Raw genomic sequence first — 17,079 nt, 5'->3', positions numbered from 1 at the left:
ATCTACTTTTTTATTTTTCATTTTACTTTAGTAAATTTTACTTCTTTGATTGCATATGAGCCTAGTGTGCAGTAGTTCCCATCAAGGACTATGTGAATGGGCTGAGAAATATCATTTTGTTGCAATTAGAAACTCCAAATAAAGAAACAAACTAAAAAAATATAAATAAAAAAAATAAACTGGAAAATTTTTCATTTAAAAATCACTTAAGTCAAAGTCAAAGTGCTCAAATATTAATTCTACTCGGCATAGATGTTGACCATCAAGCTGAGGATACATTGTCGTATCTTTTTTACGATAGTCTTGGAACTTAAAAAAATAAAAAAAATAAAAAAATGTTTTAAGAAACAAACTCAAACACATTAAAATTGAATATATGAATTATTTGACTAACTTATGAGAAATTATTATTATTTGTAGTTATTGAGATTTTCAAAACCACACTCTTTCAAACGATAAAGCAAAAACCAAAGCATATAAAATCACACTCAGAATCGGCATATAAAATCACACTCAGAATCGATAAAAACCACAAGCTCAAAACTTTTCACACAGATCACCCTAAAGCAAAATCACTGTTCGCTTGAAAAAAAAAAATCACAGTATAAACGAAACAAAACAAAGACAGCCTAAAGTGTAAAAAACACTCACCGATTATATAAGAATCTGAGATATACGAAAGATTAGGGAAGTAGAGATCTGTTACAGTTGGTCTTCATCGATCTGAAGCAAAGAGAAGAAACTCGAAGAGAGAGAGAGAGAGATCAGAGAGACTGAAGAATTTGAGTGAAGAAAGCTTAAGAAAGCTCCTTCTTCCATTTTGCTCTGTGTGTGTGTGAATCGCACCGATGATTCCAACAGATCACCCTAAAGCAAAATCACCGTTCACTTAAAAAAAAAAATTCACAGTATAAACGAAACAAAACAAACACAGCCTAAAGTGTAAAAAAAACCTAGGTTGCACGGACACGCCATTTTTGGCGTCGTGTCCGCGTCCGACACGTGTCGGACACCGGAACGGGGACGACGCGCCAGATTCCGGTGTCCGGCGGTGTCCCTTTTCTTTTTCTTTTGTTCGCTTCTCCGACACGGCGCCGACGCGGCTCCGACACGGCGCCGACGCGATTCCGACGCCTCCGACACGCCACCAGTGAAAAAAAAAAGAAAAAAATCACAGATTTTGACCGGAACTTACCAATGCCGTTGATTTTGTGATAACCCTAAAATAATATAGCAAGTTTAGAGTCTCTTAGACGGAAAGTTGAAACCACATCTCAGATCTTCTCAACCCACCCTCCCTCTGTCGCTGCCGCTGCCGCTGCCCTCTGTCCCTCGCCGGAGTTAGATCGGACCGATCGGCGAGCTCCGACGTCGACGCCGTGCCATCTGTCCTCTGTCCCTTCCGATCTCTCTCTCTCTCTCGGCGCGAACCGATCTCTTCTCTGTTCTCTCTGTCTTTTTTTTTTTTTCTTCTTTCTTTCTTTCCGATGTTTACTTGAATCTACTGTTACTTAGACAATGTATAACGCGTTTTGCTTTTGCTTTTGCTTTTGTTTTTGTTTTGTGTTTTTTTTTTTTTTTTTTTTTTTTACTGCTGCTGTGGCGTGTGGTCTGTGTGCCCTCTGTCGTTTTTTTTTTAATATAAATATATATATATATATATATTTTTTAATATTAGTTATAACTTATAAATTTATTTTTGTATGTCCTGCTATAGTTTTATTTATTTATTAAAGTTAAATATTGTAGGTAATTTTACTAAAATGAATATTGAAAGTGCTTGAAGATTTTGTGTATTATTGTAGTATTTTGGGTGTTAGTTTACTTATTTGTAGTTCTTACATAATTTAAATTCTAAACATAAATGTATTTTGTCTAAAAATATTAAAAAATATGTCTAAATATAAAATTTAATTAATTATTTAACCGCCGTGTCCCCGCCGTGTCGTGTCCTTATTTTTCAAAAATTGCCGTATCCCCGTGTCCGTGTCCGTGTCCGTGTCGTGTCCGTGTCCGTGTCCGCGTCCGTGCAACATAGAAAAAAACTCACCGATTATACAAGAATCTGAGATATAAGAAAGTTCAGGGAAGTAGAGATCTGTTACAGTTGGTCTTCATCGATCTGAAGCGAAGAGAAGAAACTCGGAGAGAGAGAGATCAGAGAGACTGAAGAATTTGAGTGAAGAAAGCTTGAGAAATCTTCTTCTTCCATTTTGCTCTGTGTGTGTGTGTGAATCGCACCAATGATTCCAAGAAAAAAGACAGAAAAAATTGAGAGAATAAGTTGGGGAAGGGGGCGGCTGAACTGAAGAAAAGAAAAGGGAAGAATAAAATAGGGGAGGGGTATTTCCGTATTATCATGCTCTAGGGTTTTAAAAAATTACTAAGTTGGGTGGCACGTGCAAGGCACGTGCTGCCCTGCCCCTTGACTTGAGAAAGAAAATCAATATAGAGTTTTTATTTAAAGAAATATGAAACTATGTACGAAAAAAAATGTATGTTATATAATGCTAATCTCATTCAGATAAGAATTTTAATTACACAAATTTAGATTATACATTCAAATAAGAATATCTATTATACTATGATAGTCTTTTAGAACATATTTGTTAAAAGCAATATCCATTCAATAAAAACTTCTAAGAATGCTTACAAGTTACAAATATCATCCTTCAACAATAACCAACCAAGTTTTGCTACAACATTGTAAAAATATTTAATTTTTCGCAATTAATGTTGTCATATGCTATAATAGAAGCTCTTCATCAAATGCCTGCAGCCATCCATAACGAAATTTTTGTTATTCATACTACCTTCTATATCATCTTACATTTTAGCTAGCTTAGTTTTAGCGAACACCCTTTTAAGCAAGAAAAAAAATCAATGTTAGGTAGCAAATAAAACACCCTTTATCACCATTCCAACTTTCCAAGCATGACTACCAAATAAAATTCTAAATAAAAATAAAAATTGAAACAAAATGCGAACACCCAGTTTAGATATGTTGAAATGACAAAATGAAGCTAAATTAACTAACATAATCACATGGTGAACCTGAAATAACACTTGCAAAGATATGATATACTTAAATTGAAAAAACATATGAAATTAAATCCAATCAAGCAAAAGAAGTAGAATCCATAACTTGGAGTGCAGCCTGCATGAAGATTTAGAGGAAAAAGTTTGAAGTTGTGCATATTTGCATTTTTGAAAATCAAAACTGAGAGATTTTATATATACCATCATTGAAGCAACCAAAGTCCAAAATAGCTTCCATATATACAAAAGACCAAATTAGAATAATTCCTTTATATTTGAGAAAGATTAGATATCCAAGAACTTCAAAATTCATATCCCTAATCCTTTTTTCTTACCTTTTTCTCAATTCCTTTGAGAAGAGAAGAAGAGGAGTATGGACATTTTAATAAGCTAGCAAATACAAAGAATAAAATTTTGAAATCACTACGGTTGCTTTTATGATGTCTACCAATGGCTTAGAGTATCTGTTGTATGCATTAGTCCATATTCTCAAAACTAATACCAGCTTTGAATTTTCCTTAAAATTACATCAAAATATCAATAAGGTGATAAAGAAAATATAAAAAGGGAACATTCTATATTAGTAGTGACCATGAATACTGATTACATGAGATAGTGAGAAAACACTCACCTTTGTCATTTAACACTCCACCAAATGCCAATTCATATAACAAGTCTTTTCTAGAAAATTAGCAAGAAAACAAACTTGAACTAATGATTCTTCATAACAACTGGGAGGCACGACAACCCTACAAGCTATATTATTATGTATTATATTATTTGCCGAAGTGTAAATTAGTTGTGTCTTGTTCTAACCATTGTGCATGAGTAACTCTCAATTTCGCTCATGGACAACTCTAGATGTTCTGACCACGCGAAATCTTGCAAGCTTAAGGAAAGTAAGGGTTTGTTGCTCTTTTCCACTACATTTCATTGCATTTCTTTTTTTTTTACTAATAATTCTTGGGCCCTTTTGTTCTGTCAAGTTTGTCATAGAAACTCCGAAAGTTTCTTTTGGTCTAGTAAGGCGGCATAGAGTTAGTTTGTTCTTTATTGTAAATGCAGCGTGTTCTAAAGTGTAATAATTCTATTTTCAAATTGATAAAATTTACGTATCTATCATTTATGAAAAAAAAAAAAATTGATAAGACTTGGCAATTCAATATGTTCAAAAATTTTATGACTTTTAGGCCTTGTTTGGTTTAAAAAAAATGGTCACTCATCACTCATCACTCAGTTTTCATCACTTATCACTCATCACTCCTCACTCATCACTATCACTCAAAAATACCCCAATTTCTGATAACTCTATTTGTGGCTTGTTTGGGTGAAATATCTGAGTAAGTTTTGAAACTCCATCACTCACCTTTATGTCAACTCACTGGGTCCCACAAAAATCAATTAAAAATCTCTGTACAGAACGGTCATAACTCTTACCCGCGTTCTCTCTCTCTCTGTGTCTCTCTTCTCCACACCAGTGCAGGGGCTGCAACAGTTCCTAAAAATACCACTGAAGCCCTCAAGAAACTGTGTTGAAACCAAGCCGAACACTGAAGCAAAGCCACCCCAAAACTACAGGGAAAAAAAAAAAAAAATCAAACTGAACATCAAAGGCTCGGCAAACCCACTGTGAACACCACCAGAAACAGGGCCAAAATACCCAGAAAAACAACCCAAAAATCTCACTGCAAATCATTCACTGAAAATCACGAAAACAGTCCCTAAAGGTTGTAAAAAACGTACACCAACTTTGAACTAATTCATAGGTATTCAATTATAATCAATGGTACTAGATTGGGACGTTTTGCATTGATTGTTCAAGTCCAGTTTGGAAATAGGACACAAATTTTATTGCATTTAGACACTAAGTTTCATTCAACCGACAAAAAAGAAAAAAGAAATGGTGATAAATTTGGTGTACAAAGCAAAGTCAAGGAAATTTCCTTTATCAAGTAAATTTTTAAAACCTCCCATACAAAACCAAAAAAAAAAAAAAAAATGTCAACAGCTAGTACTGGTGTGGCAGCTACTAGCTGCTGCAACACAGTGCAGCAGCTAGCTGCAACACCAGTGCAGGGGCTGCAACAACTAGCTGCTGCACTGTGTTGCAGCAGCTACTGGGAGATAATATCGCACCTGGGAAAGGGAGAGAGAAGTATGGACACGGTGACAGAGAGCTACACTCGCCGGTGAAGATTCCGGCCTGGTTCAGAGCTTCGATGAGGCGTTGTTCTTCAAACACGGACGATCTTCTCAGGCCTCGTTCAGTCTTCGAACACGGACTGTGGTGCCATGGAGCTACCTCGCTGGGATGTGAGGATGGAAGTGAAAATGAGAGGGAAGTGAGAAGAGGGAAGTGAGGAGAGGGAAATTTTTTAGGAAAAAATTTTCGGACAAATGCAGAGTAACAGGGAAACAAGCTCCAACGGTCAGATAGATGGGACAATTCACTGGTTGAATGGGCCCCACTGAGACAACTTATTACGAAACTGCCACTGAGTCATGGGTGATGAGTCTTGAAAACAAGGAAAATGTGTTTTCATTTTTGGTCTTCATCACTCAGTTTTTTGAGTGATAGGATCACCAAAACCGGATGACCAAATATGAGTGATGATGTCCAAACAAAAAAATTTCCGTGGGTCCCACAAATTTTGGATGATGAGTGATGAAAACAAAATCATATCACTCAAAACTCACTCATCCAAACAACACCTTAGTGGCCAAGATGTTGTTCATTATGGATGAAGACATGATCTAACAAAGGGAGCTTAAGCAAGAAGGCTAAAGTACTCAAAGAATTGTTGGACAAACAACCCACCAACACATTGTGGGCAAGCTGTCATGAACTCAATGACACGGCCTAAGCTTCACAAACATGACAAACACGCATATAGACCAATATCTACAATTTATTTTCTTCTTCTTTTTTTCTTTCTTTTCTTGAAGAATTAAGACATTATCCTCAAAATGCAAAGCTCAGCCAAGCATAGCTATTGCCATGACAAGAAGCTAACCAAATCCAAACACATCAAAAACATTACCATGACCTATTACATAACTAAGGTATGGAAAGGAAAAATTATGCACAGAGAACAAAAAATATAAAATAGCCCTTTTTGGCATTTTCACAAACATGCATATGCATAAGCACTCTTATAAAAAAATGAAACTTTGAATGCAAAAAATTCGCCCATCCTAAATCCTATTTACTAACTCAATCACATGCAATTCAATATTATCTTCTCAAATCATAAAATCAAAAGAAGAAAGAGAGGAAAAGAACCTTATGGACATTTGCTTTCATGTCCTCGAACCTTGAAAATCTGACCTCATCAGGATGTTGTTCTATTAAGAAAAAACAGAACAGGAAATTGGAAAAAGTTTATCAAGAAAACACAATCAAATAGAAGGAATGAATGAATCAAAGTGGGAAAAAAAAAGGTTACAAAGAGATTTACCTGCTGCATGTGTGATCGGTACTCTTTGGAAAGAGAGAGAGCTTCAGTTTCACAACTCAGAGAAGCTCAACAAATCATAGCCACAGTCCATAATCGCTAGCTGAATAGCAAAAGTTAAAAGGCAATAACATGTAAATGTCAATTATCAATTACATGGCATAATTCAACACGTTTGATTAATTCAAAAGTAAAGAGTAACAGCATGTTTGATTAATTCAAAAGTCAAGCAAACACTTGATACCCATTCAAAAATTGATAAAATAAGAAATAACACATATCATTTAGTGAACAAGTAAGCAAAATAATTCGTTTGCATTGGAAAAGTATAATCTGTTAAAGGAACCTAAAATTGTAATGACAATGCTATTTTACCTTTATCTAACAAAAGTGACATATCCTTTAGTGGGAGCCATAGAAAACTGCTATCCTTTAGTGGGAGCCATAGAAAACTGCTAACTCATATAACAAAAATATATATTAAAAAGAAAATTGAGTCAATGGGGAGTAAAAAGTATAAACAACAAGAATATACAACTACAAACAAAGCTATAAAGATAAACAATCAAACAATTATCATATTGCTCGGCCACAATTAAGGGTAGAGGTTTTTGATCAATCAAAATAAGGGTATTATCCAACGCTTTAGCAAAAGAAGTGTGGCAAATTTAGGTTTCATTGAATTCGGGGGTCTGTTGAGTTTTAAATACAAGGAAAAAAAATCAAAGAAAAATTAGAAACCTTTTGTGCCTGGCATTGAGCTCTTTGGTAATGTTGGTCTTCAATCCCTTAAAACATCGAACTTCTCAAGAACAATCCTTAAAAAGAAAAGAAAAAAAAATCATATTACTCTCACAATTTAGTAAATCATGACGAAGGCATATTATTATTGACTAATCAAGTACACATAATTTTTTTTTTTTTAAAAGAAGAATAAAAACAAAAATATTTGAAGGATCTAATAAAGTCAAATATATATATATATGAAAAAAGCTGTTTTTTCTATAGCATAATTATTACAGATTAAATTTTCTATGATATAATTGACAACTATTAGGTTAAAATGCTTGTAATATTATCAAATTATCTCAATGATAAGCCTTTTCAATCCAAGTACTCATTTAAAACCACAAATTATCACAAAAATATTAAGTATCTAACACACACCTCTCACAACAAAATCCCTATACATAACTGTTCTATTACAAAACAAATTCACCACCGCATTTGTGCAAACTGCAAACATAATCTCAAATAACTATTCAGATCTATTACACTCACTTAGACATTAAAATAAATTAACAATCAAAAACAACACAAGCTGCTCCTATGGTTTTATTTATATTTTAAAAAATTGAAGAAATTGCTCAATACCTTGTTCTTAATCAATTACCACATAACATATATTTAATATATATATATATATATATATATATATATATAAGTTGGGAAGAGGAACACCTTATGACAATCCATTTTCCAAAACAAACTAAAAATTACAGCATCACATCCATCCAAATCATTAAACACTAAAAATATTTCTAACCAAAAAACCCTCTTTCATAAATTTTTTTCACAAAATACTTTCTCAAATAACCAAAGAGACAATAATTCATCCATTGGTTATACACAAAAAAACCAAGCCCCTTCTTCATATATTAAAAGTTTTAAGCATTTAAACCTAAAATCAAAGCAAACATGAAAAATACAACTCACTCTTGCTCTGCAGCCTTGGAATCACAAACCTCTACTTGATGACTGTCAGTGTGAACAAAAACTAAAGCCTATAAATCTAAAATCCTCAAAAGCTTATAATATTCAACAGAACCATGAAAATATAGAGAATAGGTCACAAATTTTTTTTTTACCTCGTGCCATCTCAAGGACCTCAGTGGATTTTTAGCCAATACCCCGACTCACCAAGGCTCGGGGTAAACCACAGGGCCCCTTCAAATCAAAGATAGAGCCTCTAACCTCCTTACCTCCAACAACCAAAAAGGCATTCTAATCCTACTCCACAGAAAGAACACCTGCATACACAAAATTCATAGGATATTAGTAAAAAAATAAAAAATAAAAAAAACCCAAACTTTCATTCATCTACATACATACATAATTACATACATGATATGACAAAAGAACACCTAATAGCAAATATTAACACACAAAAATTATCTAATCTGAGTAAAAATCCAAACTTTCAATCTCACGTGCAAAGATAATTGCAAAGAAGAACACCTACAGATAGCAAACACAACACAAATTCAACCAATCAGACTAAAAATATCCAAACTTTCATTCATATAATCTAAATATGGCACCAAATATTCTGACCCATCTGAGTAAAAAACCCAATTTTCACAGCAACCATGATTTTGTAGTACCAGAAACCAAAAAAAATAAATAGAACACAGTTTCAAAACTGCAACCGTCTATCTTTAGCACATCCACCAACCCACAGAGATCACAAATAGCGTTTGAGCTCTTGAGCTCCCTTTTTTTTTTTTTTTTTTTTAATCTCTCATGCAAATCGGAGGCAAATGTTCTTGAGTTCCAAATCTTTCTTTGATCGATATTGAGGCTGGGGTGTGAAGGAGTTCAAATCACAGGACAGATAGGTGATTTGGGAGGAAGAAGAGAGAAGGAAAAAAAAAAATCATGTGTAGAGAGAAGAAGATAAGAGGGAGTAACTCAGAGTTTTGATAAAGAATGGTTAATACCCATATTAGCTAATACGGATCTTTTAGGCTTTGATAAAGAAAGGAGATTTGGTTCCATTGAAAAGAAGAAAGGAGATTTGGTTCCATTGCTAGTCATGGGTTTATATAAAATATCTAATTTTACCATCTCAAAAGCTACTTTATCTATTATACCATACAATTTTATAGCACACTCAACATTTTATATTCCTGTACAATACATTAAAATAATATATCTACACAACAAAATATATAACCAAAAACAATAAATAAAAAAAGTATTTTAATTTTGTGGAGAGAGAGATATGTTTTTGAGGAATGAATAAAAAATATTATTTTAATTTTGCAAGTGAGCTACAGCACCATCATAAATTTAGGATGGTACTGTAGTACAATTGTAAGTTTTTTTACAGTTGCAAGACCGGGTAGCGGGCTATAATGGTACTATAGCACAATTGTAAATATAGCATATGGAAGACCGGGTATTGATGCTCTATATATCTTGGGATCGAGCACTTTGTGAACAAAGTATCCAAAGTCTAATAGTAAGGACATGTAAGTGATGTAAAATTGAAATTGTGAATTTTCACTTGATTTGATGATTTGAGAATTTTGGACATGTCTTTTGAATATGTTGGATGGAAGTTTTGGAAGTGGATTCTAATTGAACATATTTGTGATTTTATCATAGCCAACAGGGTTCAATATATTGGCCTTTAAAACCAATGCTCTAAACGCCGTTATCAAGGGAGTATGTATACCCGTATATTTGTTTTTGCTGAAGTATGTATACCCGTATATAGGGAGTCTGTTTATGATAAATTTATGCCCATAAAAGTCTAGTGCCCCAACCAATGGGGGAGTCTATTGTGTCTCTATCCATTATGATAGTTTCTAAATCAATTTTCTCGGTAAATATCTATCATTTACTAAGCATGTTACTATTCCATTGATAAATTTATAGTTTGATATATTGTAAGCTCTATTATATGATCTCCTTTATATATAATCTCCTTTATAAAAAGACTTCCAATAGTTAACTTGATCCTATTCCAGTGTATATTATAGATAGATATACTTATTGAGCTCACCCCAATCTAATATTGTTCAGATTGAGCGTTAAAGCTCTGAAAGAAGATTTGACACAACCAGAAATTTGTGGATTCGCAAAGAATTGTTCACTAGCTATTAAGTAATGCTTGGAAGTTTATTTGTTTTTTGGAGATTGTTTTCATTAGAGATTTGTTTTTTTCTTGTAATATTATTACTAGTTAGAGTTTTTGAGAGTGGAATTCGTATATTTGAGATATGTTTGATTATGGAGGTATTGTTATCTTAATTATTATTATTATTTATAATTAGGTTTAGCTTGATAGTTTTTAATCATGTTCTTGAGTTCACAAAGATCATGTAGATTTGAGTAGTGACACGGGTGGTGACACATGGCATCAAGTGTGTGGTGCTGATATATGGTTGGCACATGCATATGTGTGGGCACTTGTTAATGTGTGATGATACGTATAGGCCCCGTACGTGAGCTCTGGTGCTTGCATACATAACATGGGCGCATGGGCTGAGTAGTAGAAGCTTCTTCTGCTCAACATTGGGGGATGATTTTAGCTGTTATAGGTTGCTAGTCCCTGACCCTGAGCTATGAATATATTTCAGTGTACGCTCAATCTAAGTTGGCACTGAGTTCTTTTTTTTTTTTTTTTTCTTGGCAAAAATGCAAAAATGTTCATGTGAATAGGCGGTGCTAATAATTTTTTTAAGATAAATAAAATAAAATAAAAAATTGTAAAGAATTGATAACAGGTTGATAAAGACCTGAAAATTCATAACTATGACTAGAGCTGTCCACGGGTTGGGCCAGGTCAATTTTGGACCCAACCCAGACCTGACCCACCAGCATCGAGTGAGAGGCGGAGGGACTCGAAATCGACCGCCAGCTTCAATCGGTCAAATCGATTTCGTGTTCAAGTCGGTTTGGTTAGTGGAGAGAGTCACCAAAGCTGCAAAAGTCACCGGAATCTTCAAAAAATTCATCGGAATCTATAAAAACTCACTAGATCTGCACTGAAAATCGCCGAAATCTGCTTGGATATGACCGAATCTAGCTAAATCTTACCAAATATGGTCGAGATCTTGTCAAATCTCCTTGAATCTGAGCTTGATCTTGCCGGAGTTGGCCGGATTTGTATATAACATCGGTCGGGTCGAGTGGATCGGGTTTTGGAGAAGAAAACCCACCACTCGACTCGCCAACATCGGGTCTTGGGTACGGAAACCTGTCACCGACCGACGAGAGCATTAGTTCTGGCTAAAATTGGGTGGGGATCGAGCGGATTGGTCAGTTCGGCGGGTCTGGGTTGGGTCTAGGCACCACTAACTATGACTATTTTTTAAAAGAAATTAGATAAGTGTAAAGAATTGAGCTACTCTCAAAAAGTGAGAAAAACAAAAGAAAAGATTAAATTAAATAAAAAGGGAGAAAGTTCTTTCCCCCTCTATGTTTGAAATAGTTCATAATTCCTCATTTATCTTAAAAACCAATCAATTTCCCTCTCTCTATGTTTGGGAAATGCACAAATATTCAAATCATTTACTTTTTAAGTTAAATCTAACACAGGATAAAGTGGCATTTGAATGAGAAGAGAATGAGTGTGTGTTTTAATGTGCATTGTTGATTCCTTATTTGCTAGAAGAAATGTAGAAAAAGAGCTGAAAGAAGGCGGAAAGTGAAAATAAAATTTGGCAAAGTTGGAAAGGTAAAAGGACACATAAAACTTTGTTTGAAAAACTAATGTTTGAAATCTGTCAATGAAAGGAGGAGGTATCTAATAAAAATTTACATGCACTTGTCATAGAGTGCGTGTAGACTTTGACGAAAATTATCTACACGATTTTTTTTTTTTTTTTCTCTTGTTTCTAAGTAAATTGTGAATAGGAAATGTCTCTACTCTGAATTTAAAAATTTTTGCACCTCTCAAATGGTTGGGGCCGAAAATTTTGAACTTTAGATGTCGTTTTAGAAACTCCCAAAAAAGAGATCAATATTTTAAAAAATCTATGTTAGAAAACCTTGAAGTTTGTTTTGAGCTATTGTGGAATGCTTGGAGTTCAACAATGGTGAATCGAGAAAAGAGAGAAAATGATTTCACTTTCACATATGCATTAATCTACAGAGGGACTGTTCTTATTTAGCGGAAAAGAGGAGCGATAACTAACTAGAAACAGACTGAAAAGAATCAACCAATAATCTACATACATCTGGCACCAAATCAGTATAAGTAACAAAAAATATACAGTATAAACGACTTGTATTTTGTATATCAGTATATATACAAACGAAAAATGACTTGTAGGTGTGCTTCTTCTTCACCTAATCAGTATGGGTTAGCTAAGACATCAACAATTAAAAGGCCATCTCAAGGGGCCCAAAGCTCTGCTAAAAAACCCCCACAACCCAAGTCCTAACTTCATTCCGGGTTCATTCCGTCACATTTAAGGGCCATCTTGAAGGGCTCAAAATGCAACATCCTGTGAGCAAAAATGCAACCAAAAAATAAAAATAAAAATCACGTCCTTGAGTGCTTATGTATATTTGCTAGCAACATGCATTTTTTTTTTCTTTTTTATTCTCTATCTTGTATTGTCTTTCTTTCTGTCTTCTCTATCTAACTTTAACATTTAAAAAATAGGGAAGGAATAGAAAAGTGGAATGATAAAAGAGATCTAATTGGTTGGGAGGATTGAAAAGTAGAAAGATGAAAAACTCATTTATTTAGTTGAAAAAAAAAATGAGAGAATAAAAAATGAAGTTGGTATAAATTTAGAATTGATAATAATAATAACTCAAAATGAAAAGTGTGCTGAAAATTTGGTCAACACATAGGTCTTGACCCGACCCAACTTACTCGAGTTCAGGTCAACCCGTTTTTTATGATCCAAAAAAAAAATCCATACCCTTTTTTTTTTTTTTTTTGTTCGAGTGATTTTTTTTTTTTGAGAAACAAATAATATACACAAGGGAGAGGGAAATGGATTCTAACACAAAGGCACACCAAAACTCCACTCAAAAGTCATGGTAACTTTTAAGGGAGGGTGGGGCAAGTTATATTACACACAACACACTCTCTTAAGCAATGTGGAACAATTACCCTTTTTTTTAGAAACAAAATCACACACACACACAAGGGAGAGGGATTGAGAAACAAACACACACACACAAAGAAAAGGAAAAAGGATTCTAACACAAAGGCACACCACAATATTTGATGGTAATCTTTTATTCTCAAAAAGATATTTTGGTGACGGCTTTGTGCAACCCTCACAAAAGTTGCGTAATTAAAGGGATTTTATTTTATTTTTTGGTATGGAATTGGGAAATGAGAAAATGGAAAATCCATACAAAGTTTAAAAAGTCAACTTTCACAATTAAATTTAATAAAATTCCTTTATGTCTGTATTAAGGGAATCTATGTGATAAAACAGAAATTTCAGTAATTATTTATTTGGATTTGAGTATGTATTATAATAAATATTTAATAAAAAAACATTTAGTTCATTGGAACTATTTAATGGATAATTATCAAAAACCAGCATTAACATGCTCATAAGTATATAATTATTATACAACAATGCCTTTATCGTGCAACCATACCGGAAATGGATAACCCATATATTGAATAATTTTCTGATTCTTTCTCACATATATGTGCTTCAATTGCTTTTCTAGCAATAGAAAATATGGGTTTTTCAGGGGAAGCTAGTGTCAAACAATCATTTGCCAACATAGTTATAACATCTGACATTGTTGGTCGATCAATTGCACTATCTCCTACGCATAGGAGACCAACATGAATGCATCGAAGCATTTGATCCTTGATGAATGAATCACTGAGTGTTGGATCCATTAAGTATAACATGGCATCTTCTTTCCATAATTCCCATGTCTGAAACAAGATAACAGAGTGTCAGAGATACTCAAAATAAATATCACAAAATCATTCAAGCTAATTCATTTTTCACATACATATCCAACAAGATTGACCAAGTGCTTAGTGTGGTAAAAATTGTTGCTTTTCCTACCACTCACGATTTCCAGCAATAGAACTCCAAAACTGTAGACATCAGATTTTATAGAGAAAACTCCCTCCATGGCATACTCAGGAGACATGTATCCACTAACATCAAATCATAAAACAAGTTTATTTATGATCTCATAAAGATAATTTTATTTATGATCGGTCGTAGACTTTGCAATGGAGGAAAGTCTACAACTGATAAAATTTTAATGAATAATTGTTATTTCATCATTTAGGCACTTACGAATAATTTTTTTTAATTCCTTTTCGATAAGTGGGACATAGGAACAACTAAATACTATAAAATTTTCAATTTTTATTTTTATATCGTTCTTCTTATTATTATAATGATTACTATTATTTTACACATGCCTACTTATTGTTTTGCTAAAAAAAAAAAAGTCGATTTGCTTGACCTCATTATGAAAGGAATTTCACTGCAGGCTGGAAATACTGGACCCATGCTAGAAAAACTGGTATAATTATAGAAGATTGGGCCCTTATTCTTATCTTGGGATTTTCTAATACTTTTCCACGAACGAGTTCGGTCCTTACGTTATCTTGTTCATAATTCCACGTGAAAAACACACAGAATTGACTGTCTGTCGGGTCAATCACGAAATTGTACCCAATAGCCTGGTCAAAAGAAATTAAGAAGGGGAAGTTTTTCCATGAAACGTCTTACTTTTATGTTGTCACCGATCTCTTTTCACTGTTTCAAGTTTTGATAAGGTTGTGTGAAAAGGAATACTGAGTCATGTGTGAATTGTGATGCCTCAAATGAGGCTTTCTTGAAGCAAGATTCATGGCCAAACTGATTTGGAAGTAACTTCCCCAACCCATTATGTATAATTAAAAAAAAAAAAAAAAGTATTGTGTATTTTTATTTAAATGACTTTTTAAATGAGTAATGACATTTTAGAGAAAATATCTTCAAGCTAATTTGGGCTTGGAGCAATTGGTACAGTCTCCATATGACGAGCTTTAAAACTTATAAGAATAACTTTCTGGTAAAAAAAAAACAAAGTGGACACTCAAGTAAAAGGAAACTTATTAGTTTATATAAATTGTATGTACATTGCAGGCAAGTATTTCAAAAATGTTTATAATTTTTTAACATTACTATTTTTATTTTCGACAGTTACTACTTACTAGTTTACATGAATAGTACATTATAAAGTGCACATTGTAGACAAAAACGTGGCATATCTCTATACGATTTTTTTTTTTTTTTTTTGCTGAATATCTCTACACGCTTTTTCTGTGTTCACCTTCGTTACACCAATTAATGAGAAGCGGCCCGTTGCTTTCAGGCAGGAAAGAGGACCATTATTTTTGACACAAATCACACGGTTGAATTGACCCAGGGGTCTTTATTAGTGGGGCTTTCTTGGAAGCATGCAGGCTATCAAATTTTTATTTATTTATTATTTTTAGAATCAACGCTACCAATATATTGGTAATGTACTTAGACATAACTCTAAAAATTAGTCTAAATAACAAAAATATTTAATACAATAACAAGATTAGACTCAACGGATTAAATGAACAAAATATTTAACAAAAAGCCCATTTAAAAACAAAAAATAAAAAAACTCTAATCATTTAAACTTGTAACTCGTTTAACTTATTCCATAAAAATAACTATAATTTTATTTTTACTAAAAAATAATTTCGAAAGATAAATATTGTGATTGTAAATTCTCCTCGGTTTTACAATTGCAACAACTTTGCTCTCTTTAGTGGCTTGAATTACAGTCGCAACAGCGATTGTTTGCTGCTCTCCCTATTATTTTGAATGAATTTTCCCTCTAATTCGAATGATATTTGAAGATTGATGAGCTGTGTTGTCCAATAAATCAAATAAAATTTAATTTCAATCTTCTAAGAAATATTACAATCTTTATGTTTCAGCTTCCAAGGCAAACAAGTCTTTAACTATTTTTACAAGTCCGGCTAGAGCATATAGGCAACTAAGGCAGTCACCTAATCCCCCAAATAAAAGGAGGCTCCCTCTTTTGACTAATACAATATAATATTTTATATTTTCTTTGGATTAAGACTTTTTTACCCTTTAAACTAGATTATATAAAAAATTAAGACCTCTTTTATTAGCCAATAAAATGCATTGTATATTAAAAAGACCCATTATAATCCAAAACATAGAAGATGAAGAAGGTAAAGAGACAAAATTACCTTTATATAGACTGTACTTTTTATTAAAAAAAATAGATATTATAGTCTATAGACTCTATTTGTTACTTTATTAAAAGATTTTTATATTTTAATTAGTTTGATTTTTCCCATTTCCATTGAAACCAATTTTTTTTCCAATATTTCAAGTAATTTATTTAATTTGTATCGCTTAGGCATATTTTCATTACTTATCCTTTAAGAATAATTTACTTTGTGTATTAGTACTAATTTATTTAATTATATGATAAATAAAATTTTTATTTGTGTAAGTTTAGAGTATAAAGTGAGCACATCATTTACTAAAGTTGCAATCTTGCTTTTGATAAATTAGGTTTATTGTTCTATACTTTAAATATATTTTAATTATAATATATTTTTCAATTACAAATAATTTTTCATTTATTTTCAAATATTTTTTATTTATAAATTTCTAATAGAAAATATCCATCTAAATATGAAAAACTTAAAAACGGACGATGAGAAAACTAGAAAAAAAAAATTGAATCACAAAAGGCATATATGGATAAATTTGTTACAAATATTAAACTAGGAACAACAGAAAATTTGGGTGAAAATATAACAAATGAACAAGAAATCCATTAG

The 17,079-nt window shown here is 32.8% G+C and overlaps 1 protein-coding gene and 1 long non-coding RNA gene across 9 annotated transcripts; both read right to left on the bottom strand.

Moving 5' to 3' along the window:
- Positions 1 to 554: 554 nt before the first annotated feature.
- On the bottom strand, positions 555 to 9,279 carry LOC115986681. 8 transcript variants are annotated; one of them, XR_004090819.1, is made up of 9 exons: positions 8,363 to 9,279; positions 7,236 to 7,312; positions 6,870 to 6,946; positions 6,498 to 6,597; positions 6,323 to 6,384; positions 5,176 to 5,345; positions 4,477 to 4,611; positions 2,051 to 2,773; positions 555 to 867 (listed from the first exon to the last, which is right to left on the bottom strand). It is a non-coding gene; the product is annotated as an uncharacterized LOC115986681 (long non-coding RNA). The 8 variants fall into 8 exon arrangements; XR_004090818.1 differs by lacking the exon at positions 5,176 to 5,345 and having other exon boundaries at positions 556 to 867; XR_004090816.1 differs by lacking the exons at positions 4,477 to 4,611; positions 5,176 to 5,345 and adding an exon at positions 8,211 to 8,252 and having other exon boundaries at positions 558 to 867.
- Positions 9,280 to 13,839: 4,560 nt separating this feature from the next.
- LOC115985929 (putative cysteine-rich receptor-like protein kinase 30) lies at positions 13,840 to 14,372 on the bottom strand. Its single transcript, XM_031108814.1, has 2 exons — positions 14,229 to 14,372; positions 13,840 to 14,148 (listed from the first exon to the last, which is right to left on the bottom strand). Exons 1-2 carry the CDS (start codon positions 14,370 to 14,372, stop codon positions 13,840 to 13,842), a joined length of 453 nt encoding a protein of 150 aa, XP_030964674.1.
- Positions 14,373 to 17,079: the final 2,707 nt, after the last annotated feature.

The sequence above is a fragment of the Quercus lobata genome, chromosome 4 (assembly GCF_001633185.2).
Source record: "Quercus lobata isolate SW786 chromosome 4, ValleyOak3.0 Primary Assembly, whole genome shotgun sequence".
Lineage (NCBI taxonomy): Eukaryota > Viridiplantae > Streptophyta > Magnoliopsida > Fagales > Fagaceae > Quercus > Quercus lobata.
The sequence above is the reverse complement of the archived record's forward strand: the minus strand, read 5'-3'. Positions and strand labels throughout refer to the sequence as shown.

Bases quoted from the DNA above. Each gene is read 5' to 3' on its own strand.
- LOC115985929 (XM_031108814.1), bottom strand. From the start codon at position 14,372: ATGTCTCCTGAGTATGCCATGGAGGGAGTTTTCTCTATAAAATCTGAT. The intron at 14,149-14,228 runs GTATGTGAAAAA...ATCTTGTTTCAG, and splicing joins TGGTCAATCTTGTTGGATAT to ACATGGGAATTATGGAAAGA.